General features: G+C 38.7%; 1 protein-coding gene across 1 annotated transcript in view; it reads right to left on the bottom strand.

Annotated features, from left to right (window-relative positions):
• Positions 1-11,530, bottom strand: part of abcc4 (ATP binding cassette subfamily C member 4 (PEL blood group)) — a 53,304-nt gene that overhangs the window by 2,104 nt on the left and 39,670 nt on the right. Inside the window, exons 21-29 of the mRNA XM_084426677.1 lie at positions 8,248-8,398; positions 7,989-8,108; positions 7,790-7,900; positions 6,468-6,568; positions 5,559-5,750; positions 5,232-5,477; positions 4,163-4,335; positions 3,969-4,074; positions 2,587-2,721 (exon numbers count right to left, since the gene is read on the bottom strand). Of these exons, the coding sequence (XP_084282803.1) occupies positions 2,587-2,721; positions 3,969-4,074; positions 4,163-4,335; positions 5,232-5,477; positions 5,559-5,750; positions 6,468-6,568; positions 7,790-7,900; positions 7,989-8,108; positions 8,248-8,398 (1,335 nt within the window). The remainder of the gene's footprint in view (positions 1-2,586; positions 2,722-3,968; positions 4,075-4,162; positions 4,336-5,231; positions 5,478-5,558; positions 5,751-6,467; positions 6,569-7,789; positions 7,901-7,988; positions 8,109-8,247; positions 8,399-11,530) is intronic.

The following is an 11,530-nucleotide window of genomic DNA, read 5'->3' as shown; positions in this document are numbered from 1 at the left end:
GTCTTTGGAAGGCTTTTCTCTTTCTAACACATTAAAATGCACAAAATCATGGCATATTAACATGTAATGCTATTATTCCCAAAAAATGTCACTCCTTTTCACCTAATATATTCAAGTAAATAATTTAACACATCCACATATTCACGGTTCTCTGATGTCGATTAATGCTCACATGCAGGTGAACAAATAAAATGTTTAAAAGGTGCCCTAGAATTTGAAATTGAATTTATCTTGGCATAGTTAAATAACAAGAGTTCAGTACATGGACATGACATACAGTGAGTCTCAAACACCATTGTTTTCTCCTTCTTATTTAAATCTCGTTTTTGAAAAAAAACCCCTGAAAAATAGGCGAATCTCCACATAACACCGACTGTGACGCAACAGTCGGGATCATTAATATGTACGCCTCCAAAAATGTGCATATGCCAGCCCATGTTCAAGGCCAGGCGGAAGTGCGCAGCCGAATCATCGTCCGAATCATTTTTCTTCGAGAGACATCATGGCTTGCAAACGAGCGAAGCATGGCAGTTGCTCAGTGTTTGGGTGTACAAATGAACACAAAGGTATTTTTTTAGTTCCTTCATCCGAGCCTCTGAAGAACCAGTGGGTTATGGGAATGTCTGATGTGTAATTGTTCAAGTTCAGACAGATAATCTTTCTCAAAGTCGTTCAGTACTGTTTATGCATCAGTAAATCAAGCCAGTGACTAAACGATCAACTTCACGTCGTTTCTCTTAGTAGGATGAAAATAATCTTACTTAAACTGTGATTAATATACAGATAGCGATCAAAGAACAATCCCTTTCCAATCGCCCAAGCTGTCAATCACACAGCGCGAGTTTATCTGGACACTTGCCAAAACTCGTCATGAAATCAATGACGCTGTTACGCTGCACAACAAAGCTCTTACTGTACGTACATCATGTTTGCATTGGTGAAATCATTAGTGAGAGTGCAGAAACTGCGTTGCAATGATAAGATCTTCATTCACGTGATCAACAGGCTTACACTGAAGTCTCACAGCAGCCAATCACAGCAGTGGGCGTTTACACTGAAGTCTCACAGCAGCCAATCACAGCAGTGGGCGTTTACACTGAAGTCTCACACAGACACGCCCCTTCAAACAGAGCGTTCAAATCAGAGGCTAAAATCAGGCTAGGAAAAATGCCTTTTATTTCTAAATTATAACAAATTTTTATCTAAAAAACATACTAACATTATAAGGGCACCCCAGGAAACATTCTGAAATAATAAAATAATCCATGCAAGGGCACCTTTAATATTTTTTAATATGTGTTGATTTGTTTTTATTTATTTACTTTTTTTATGTACATTTTTATGATTTAATTATTAACTTCCATGAGCTCACTAACCCCCTGGACTTCACAAACTATAGAAATATACTATTGTGGAATATATTTTCTTTTTCTTCACATTTTTATATCAATATGGTATCATTAAAATTGTCCTATTTAAATCAATTTGATATATGAGTTGGGTCAAAAGTAGAGACGTCAAATCGATTAATTGCATCTAACATAAAAGTTTTTGTTTAAATATCAAATATTTTTATGCGTTTAGTAAACAGGGACCTATCTATCTATCTATCTATCTATCTATCTATCTATCTATCTATCTATCTATCTATCTATCTATCTATCTATCTATCTATCTATCACACGCACATACATATATTACGTAAACAAAAACTTTTCGTTAGATGCGGTTAATCGTGATTACATCGATTTGACAGCACTAATCCAAAATAATCTAAAAGTAGTCAGAATACATGACCAAAAATGTGTAATGTAACCGATTACGTTACTAACTACAATTTTCATCATGCCACTTTCAATCTGCAACGCACTACAATTTGTAAGTAATCTACCCAGCACTGTGTATATGACCTTTTAATGAGACCTGGAAAGGGATGAAAGGCGTCACTCTTTTCCCAAACCTTCCCTGACAATGCTTTCCTAAACACAGGGGACGGAACACAAGAGGCTGAATGGAAGTAAAAATCCCCCCTTATTTAATATCATTATTATGCAGTAATCAAAACCTCTCATTGTATTTAAAAGCACCCATGGCTAACAATGAGCGTAAAGACAAAAAGAAGAAAAAGCACCTGGTGTTCCGACCCACACCCCCCGCAGATACACCGAGAAAAGTCCCAACAACACAAAGCATGGCCGACAAACAGTTGGCCACACTATCAGATATACTCTCAATTGAGCCGGCATTCAGAGCGCACAAAGGCGGAGTGGTCTAATATCAGGTAGATGTGTGCTTGAAAGCCCCGGCGGTCAGCTCCAGAGGGGCCGGCACAGAGAATGAGCTCACCGGCTGAACGAGGCGGAGAGGAACCCGATCCGAAGAGGGAACAACATGCCGCTGAGGAGGGGGAAACTAATACTGACTGACAGCACAAAGGCCTGGGCTCTTTGAAACACGGCGTATTGTGGGTTTCTGGCACAGGTACATGTGGCACATATTTGGCGATGGGACAGGGCGACATGGACGGGCGACTTCACATCGGTGTTAAACTGATGCGCTCCTGTGGACATCCGGTGATCTGCTCACCTGTTTGGCGGTCTGGAGGAGCGAGGATGCCTCTGCCTTTCCCGTCTGCTGCACCATCTTGTACAAGATCCCGTTCTGGTTCTGTAGGAGAACGTGGGGGGCGTCATACTCGTGGATCCGACCCGCATCCAGAACCTGAGAGAAAAATAAACATCTCGGTTTTTTATGCTTTCCTTTTAGGATTGAGAACCGGTACTTTTTCCATTGAAAATAAATAAATAAATAAATACTGGAACCAAATGATTTGTGACATTAGGATCCAGTAACTGTAGTCCGATTCATGAATGAATGACTTATGATCTGGTTCTTTTTAATGAACCAAAGAAAAAAGACTCAAAGATCAGTCATGAGTTGGTCTATTGACTCAAGTGACTACTTTCATCATGTCCAACTCAAAACGAAGAACATGCTAGTGTGATGTGTGCATTTAATGCTTGTAAGACTTAAAACTGTACATAAAAATACTGTAAAGTAATATAAGCTTGATGGCTCCTGGTTATATACTGTAGGTCCCAATAAACACTTATGTAGCATGGAAAAAAGCAGGATGAAAACATAAATTTCATGTAAGAACCATGCAGGTTTAGAAAGATATGAAGGTGAGAAATTATTTTTCACTATTTCTTTAACCCTCATAATGCATTAAAAATCTGCATTTGATTTTCATAACTTAATATTTTTCAACTGAAACCATACTGCCTCTGAATAATAACTTCTCATTAATAAGTGAATGCACAAAAAATCAGTTGTGAATGTTAGTTATTACCACGTTATTACTACCTTTACCCCTTTTTTTTTAATTCTTGTAATTAAGCAATACAGAAAAAACACTGATAAAATTTCTCAGAATTCTCAACATTAACTGCTCAAATTGACTGCTCAAAAACTATCCAAATTTATGAAACCTACATATTCATTTTCTAACAAAACAACATTCATATTAATCTGCAATATTTTCCAAATTAAAAATATTTATTTTTGGGGATAATCTTTCACTTTCAGATAAAAGATGATACATTTTTCATGCTGTAACTGTTCATCAATGGCATGACTGTTTATGTTTATCAACAAAATTCAGCACCAATGAGTTAAATATATATATATTTTTAAGTACTTGAGGCAAATCGAACAAAAAACAAAAGTTTGCATTACATCATATGTAAAGACTATTTTTTTGAATAAAATGGACTCTACTGTAAAAGGTGTAAACTTTTTTTTTGTGTGTCAAAAAAAAAAAAGAATTACATGTATTTTGATAGCCTTGGCTCATTTAGAATATTGTTTTCTGTACTAAAACTATGCATTTTTTTTATCTTTTATTCTTCTTCTAGGTCATAATGGATTGAATGCATTGTGATAGAGCTCTCCATCTCTGCACTCACCAGGATGCGGTCACTGTCTATGATAGTGTTGAGTCTGTGTGCGATGGTGAGGACGGTGCATTCCTTGAACTTTTCCCGGATGGTTTTCTGGATCAGCTCGTCTGTCCTGTAGAGCACATGACGTACATTTAAAGCTATAGCTATAGATTATAAAGGACCTTCAACAATCTCAGGTAAGCAAATAAAGGACTCACCGAGGGTCCACATTTGCAGTGGCCTCATCGATGATGAGAATACGGTTCTTCCTCAGAATGGCTCTAGCTAGACAGACGAGTTGCCGTTGGCCCACGCTGAAGTTTGATCCTGACTCAGCCAGTTCTGTCTCGAGCTTACCAGGCAACTCCTCCACAGCAGCCTTCAGCTGGACCTTTGAGCACACCGCATATGTCATAAGTCAGAGATCACTTATTAATGTAATAAGTAATTAATAATTAATGTAAATCTGCTGGGGTAAAAGGTCACCCTGGAAAATGGATCTATGGGCCCGTTACAAAAGAACAATCTTGGGTCGTTCCACTCAAAAATCTATGTAAAAACCAGCTAAAAACCTCTCAGGCCACAAAAACCCAAAATGATTTTTCCATTGGCTTTTGGATTATTGCAGGAAATAAGCTCTATGACCAACAAAAGTTAAGGGTTCGTACACATGTTGTGTATCATGATAATCCTCACAAATGTACACACCTTTTATGAATTTTGAAGCCTAAATACAATCGGCAGGAGTAAAAAGCTAAACGTAGGCTATAGGCGAACTACACCACGATTGCTTGACTTCAATGTCAGCACCATTAAGCTTCGGACAACTCTTTCAGTCTTTATTAAAAAAAAAAAAAAAAGTAACAAGTTATGACACCATGTGTGTTTACATTGCTTTAACTCATCAAAAGTTAAGCAATTTGATGTTTAATGTAATTTAAGTTGAAATTACTTAAACACCAAGTTGAGTGTACTTAAATTTAAGGAAGCAACTGTTTTTTTTACAGTTTAGTTTCCCTAAAAAAGTTTGAGTTAGAATAGGTTAAAAGAGTGCAATTATAAACACGATGAGGCTGTAGTTTTCCTGTTCAATCCGATGTGATTATTTTTAATGTTCCTGATAACCTCTGCAGTCCCATTTAGCCAAAAAAACAAAACAAAAACACATTCAAAAACCCCACTGACTTCAGAGCGATGGAATCGGAAGTGCTAAAATGTAAACTCGTTTTCGGGTTTTGCCCTACAAAAATTATGTCATCCCATTACAGCGAGTGTGTGCATGTTCACCTCTTCCAGAGAGTTCCACAAGTCAAGGTCTGAGTGCTGGCCGAAGGGGTCTAGGTTCTTCCTCATGGTTCCTGTGAACAGTACGGGATCCTGCGGGATGATTGACATCTTCTGACGGAGGTCGTGCAGGCCGATCTCTGAGGTCAACACTCCGTCCACGAAGATTTTACCATCTGGCTCCATCAGACGGAACAGTGCTGAAATCAGGGAACTTTTCCCTGCACCGGTCCGTCCAACGATTCCAACCTGATCAATGCAGAGCAGCAAACATCAGTGCGAATGTCCTGACAGACTCGTATGATGATCTGGAGCTGGTGCTGGACTCACCTTCTCTCTAGGTCTGAACATGGCGGAGATGTTTTTGAGGATGACGGGTCCATCAGAACTGTAAGAGAAGTTGACCTTGTCGAAGGTTATAAGGCCCCGATGTGGCCATTCGGGAGGGGGGCGTTTTTGGGTTTCCCAAGGTGCTTCACTTTCTAGCTCTGTGTACTCTAACACTCTCTCCACTGACGTCATCTAGAAGGACACATCATTCAGAAAGCAGATCAATTTATGTAAATATGCCCACACACAGACACAATGAGAGGTTTACGTCAGTGGATCTCAACCATTATGACTTCAAGGCTCCTCATTGTCCACAACAATATTTGATATAACAATATTTTTCCGACGTCTTCGGTGCATTCATTTGTAAATTGCACAAGCTTGTTTTGTCTTTTAGATCAAAAGATCTGAAAAAACCCATCCATTTACCCGCACGTAGAAATCAGGACAGAAGTGGTTAAAAGTTTGGAAAAAAGAGACCGATTAAAACACCAGGTGTAAATGGGTATGTGTCTCCCTCGTCTACTTGTGCTCCGATCGACCAAAACACATCTTAATACCAGGTGTAAACAGAGCCATAGACAGCATTCTTACCATCAGAATCAACCCGCAAGGTACTTCATAACCGAGTTGAAATGCACCATATAGAAAGCAACTTGCATGCACATTACAGAAATAGCACTCCCAATTGATGAGTTTGATGTTCTCATGTTGCTAAGCTAACAATGCAATACTCCTATAAGAACAGTATTTCAATTGACCATAATTGAGAGTTTCTTAAAAGTAATTTATATAATAATAAAAACAATTATGAACAGTAGTTCAGGAGGATTATTTGATTAACCAAAAGTTTGAGGCAGTTTCATGAAATGGATATTTCAGTAAATTCAAATATTTCAAGGTTCTTACCATGTTCTCCACCTCGGCACTCTGTCTAACGCCCCACTGGAACATTCCCATTAGGGTGAGTGCATAAGACAAGGCCAATCCCACATCTCCCGCCCTCATACCTGCGAGAGTCAGACATGATCAACACTTCATTCACAAACTGGTCAAAAAAAAAAAGAAGAGATTCAGCTGGTACAGTTGGGTACCATGTAAACTAGGGGTGTAACAATGTATCGTGTCACAATATATCGCAATACAAAAATGCGACAATATGTATCGTGAATAGTTCACCCAAAATAAAAATTACTATGTAAGAAAAAATTCAAGTTTTCAGAGTTTTAGTATCAGTACTACATTAAAATATTATATATAATGTTGAATATAATGTATAATAATGCAATAGGGGAATATCTGTGTAAAAAAGTGGCCTACATTATTTTAAATGTATCTAGTCAGTGACAGAGAAACATATTCGTCTAAAATAACTGTATCATGAAAATTTTTATTCTGGTGTCTCTATTGTCCTGTGCTTTGGGTTTCAGCACCAAGTCCAAGAATATTCATTTATACACACAATGTAATATCAGTTTAATAAACAGTACATTTTTTGTTAACCTTTTATCATATGTCTTGGAGTATCGCAATAATATCGCATCGTGAGTTCAGTATTGTGATATGTATCGAATCGTGACATGAGGGTATCGTTACACCCCTAATGTAAACGCATGAGCTTGAACCGATTAACATTAATCCTAGGAAAAAAAAGATGTTTCCACTGATAATGATTTGAAACATCAATTACCAATTTATTTTCAATGAAAGTTGGTGATTTGAGGCTATATGACCATCAAAGACCATTCATTCTTATACATAACATTTTCACTTCGTATAGAATAAATGTATGAACGCAATCAAAAATACAATAAAAACTGTTATTTTACATTTTAATAATATTTCAAAGATGCAAAGCTGGATTGTCAGCATCATTACTCCAGTCTTCAGTGTCACATGATCCTTCAGAAATCATTCTAATATGCTGATTTGATGCTCAAGATTTTTTTATTATTATTATTATCAATATTAAAAACGTATTTTTTTTTCGAAACAAAGATACTTTTTATATAAACATTATGTATTTAAATTTAAATGAAAGTGTTTGATTTCACAGCTACTTTTTGTCAATCCCATTAGATATTTATGAAATGCATAATAATTATAATATTTCTCCCCCTAGTTGTGCAGCTTGTGTTGTCTCAGTACTCAAGATCCAGTGCACTGCCACCATGAACGCCGGGGATTGTGTTTTAGTGTGTAGTGTGTATGCTTAGATCTGGATTTCTCACTGTCTTTAAGAATAAGACATCCAAAGGCTGTGATGGTCACAAACACAGAACACATTCCATCCAAGCGCACTGCAAACCAGCGTGAAGTGGCCAAGAACAAGAACCAGGCCTCTGTAGGAGTACACATAACCTTTTAAACAACACATTTACAAGGTAAGAGCTAATCTGAGTCCTGAAAGTGACCGACTCCTTTACTTACCCGAGTGCAGGTCTTGATGGGCATCAAACGTTAGCTGAAACCTTTCCTCAGCTTTAAAGGCACGAATGGTCCAGAGGCCTTGCAATGAGGAAGACAGATGAGAGAACACAGGACTTCGAGCTGTAGGAACGCAAATACACACGGTCATCAACATCAGAACGACTAAACGTACAGGACACACAACAAAGACGCTCCGAAGAAACATTACCGAAGACGAAATTATTCTCAGATTTGACAGAAGACATTTGAAGATGCTTACTAGTGGATTCAATGCGCTTGACGTCTCGAGACGTCCGCAGGAAGTAGCGGCGTAGAAACAGGAAGCATATCAATAGGGGCAGCACAGGAATCAAGATCCAAGGGATGACTGAACAAGCCACAGCAATGGTTCCGATGATTTGAAGAAACACCTGTAGTGCATAAGAGCATGAAAAAGGGAGAGATATACATAATAAAAATTGAAACATACATTTCATTTATAATACAGTAAAATAAAGTATGAAGTGTTCCAAATGGGAAGAGAGCTGTAGAAACACTGCGTCACGGTGGTTGAATGCTGGCTCATTAAAAGCACTTTGTGGTTTTGGCTGCTACTTTTTGGCCACAAACATTAATCAAAGAACACGGAAGAAAAACAGTGAGGCTGCCATGACAGCATGACTCGACACTTTCCGAGTGAGATCTCACTCAAATTACCCATAATCCCTGCAACCATGTTAACAATTTAAGGTTAGTGTGGGAATGACCACAGACTATGGCAGAATACAAACTGACAAAAGCATTTCTGTGCTCGTGATTTTGGGACTCGCCACATAGAAGATCCACAATAACGTCAGAGTGAGATCTCCCTCTTTAAAACTATTTAAAGAAAACGCTTTGGTCAAAATGCCAGCGTTGTCATGTTCAGTATGGAATATGAGAATACTGTGTGTGCACTATACAATGTATGCCTACTATTTCACAAAAATAGTATGTGAAACTGTATAAATTATGTAGTTACAACAATTGTGGTATGCATTGCTGCTGTCACATGCCCTCATCATGTTGCATGTTTAATTTAGTAAGTGGCATTCAGTGGGGGTGTCTATACTAGGGGTGTAAGAAAAAAATCGATACACATGAGTATCGCGATATTTTATTTTGCAATACTGTATCGATTTTCAAAAACGCAATTTTGATTTTTATTTTTATTTTTTTACGTCCAAAAATATTCATGGTAACTGATTCACGTTTATGTTGTTTAAATACCTACCACTAGATAGCTATGCTGAGACGCACCGCTAGTGTCCTCGCCAGGCTCGCCGAACGGTGCGTGTCCACTGGCAAGGAGCGAGCCAGCGTTTTCAATTCATTCCTATGGAAGTCGAGCTTCACGCTCAGCAGTGCATTTTGGGATTGACAGCGGACCAGAGAAAGCGTTGAGAGCGTCCGAGAGCGTCAAAAGGTTGGGCAGTTCTCGACTTTATGCAAATATCAAGCGAAAAACGCGGTCAGCAGCCAATTGCTGTGAGGTTTGGGATGTGACATCTGTCTTTAGAGTTTAAAAATATAATAATTGTGCCGGAGTTTATTATGGATTTAGTGCTTAAATCATTTTGTTTACAAATTAGATGCTTTGCAGTTGTTATATATATATGTTAAAGATTTTATTTTGGATGTGTTTATTGTTATTATATTGGCTGGGTTTATAAAATTGAAAGGATCTTTGCTTGGTGCATTTGGAAACAAAGCTTGTCTATTTCTAAATGTAACCGCGTGCATGATGATTATACTGTCCGTGTGTTGAAAAAAACTTAGATTAAACACACTCGTAACAGACACACCCCAAAGCGGAGACGTTACAGCGTTGCCAGCGGCACCGAGCAGAGTTTTGCCGCTGTAGTGTGTGAAGCTGCGTTCACACCAAACGCTAATAGAGCGTCTGGCGCGAGTGATTTCAATGTTAAGTCAATGCAAAGACGCGTTTACGCGCGTCTGGAGGTCCTGCGGCGCGAATGAGGCGTTTAGCGCGGCGCGGTAGACGCTAATTCGCCTCATTCGCACATTCATTTTGTTCACTTTCATTCATTTTCGTCCAGTTCACGTTGTTGTTTTGTATTGTGACAGGGGCTATGTATTTTCTTTTATTATGGCCTACTTGAGCATATAAAAATTTGCTCACTAAGAACCTGTGAACCACAATCCCAAACTGGCAGTTTGATTTTCTGTGTACTGAATTGTTTCCCTAAAGTAAACCTCTTTGACTTTTATGAACATCATGACTTTTTTTTAAATTATAGTCCTACTTTAAAAAAATCCCAATATATCGCCTTAAGGCCTGTTCACACCGGGACGAATTTCGCGCGCGATATTCGCCGACGTTTAACGCCTCGTGACTAAACAAAGGGCGCCAATGTGAGTGTGCACACCGACGCGAAAAACGCCACGCGTAAAAGCGTCATTTTTAAAAAAACGCCTCGGGTTCGTTTTTTTGGTTTGACGCGCCGCGTCAAAAACTATCCGACCAATGAGATTGGCGCTTTTGCTCACGTGTCTGGAGCTTCTGAAGTTACAGTAAAACACAACTTGGGGGCGCTCAAACACAAAACGGTCTTGCCGAGCACACATACAGGCGAAGAAGATAGCGTCTACACTGCTGGGAAGAAATAAGACGAGGAAGATGCAAGGCAAGATGAATGTAGAGCTGCTGGCCTCGTTGGTGTCGGAACATAAAGAACTATATGACAAACGCGACTACAAAAATCTTGATAAAAGAGAACTGTTATGGAGTGGTATTGCAGAGCAAATGGGCCTTGATGGTGAGTTTCATTTTACTTAATTGTCTTTCATGTACATAGGCTTGTAACTTTTTCCCACGAACGTTTGACAATCGCGCCATCTAATGTCAGGGAATGAATTTGCATGTTTACTCGGCTCATCGTCAGCGAAAATCGCTTGGGTGTGAACACAAAAAACGCGTTGAAAAACGCTGGCGAATAACGCGCGCCGATATTCGTCCCGGTGTGTACGGGCCTTTATGCACAGTATCGAAATATATTGCAATATATTGAATCGTGACCCATGTATGTATCGTATCGCCAGATTCTTGCCAATACACAGCCCTAGTCTATACAATATGTATACTAGTGGTTCTCAATACAGGGGTCAGGGCCCACTAGGGGGCCTCAGCGAGCCAAAAACGTCTAAGTTGTCCTTAAAATAAGAAAAACAAGTATTAATAAACAAGTATTAATAAATGTTAATTAACCTCCTTAAAACTTTGTTTTTATTTTTAGAACCACCACCACGATTCTCATGGCCTTGTAAAAAATGGATAGGTGAGGTAGTTTAACTGGATTTTCCGGCTTTCCGTGTTTTCACTGTTATACGGTAGGGGGCGCTATTACACATCTTCTGAAAGAGTACTGAATCTCCAGATCAAAACACAGTTAAAGAAGATGCAGGAACAAGCGATAGCATATCCAAGCAGAGGCATAGGTAAAATAACGTGATCATCAACTTTGAACACATTTCATTTAACACTGAATGAAATGTCGACACAG

Source organism: Rutilus rutilus (assembly GCF_951802725.1).
Source record: "Rutilus rutilus genome assembly, chromosome: 12".
NCBI classification, from domain to species: Eukaryota; Metazoa; Chordata; class Actinopteri; order Cypriniformes; family Leuciscidae; genus Rutilus; species Rutilus rutilus.
The sequence above is the reverse complement of the archived record's forward strand: the minus strand, read 5'-3'. Positions and strand labels throughout refer to the sequence as shown.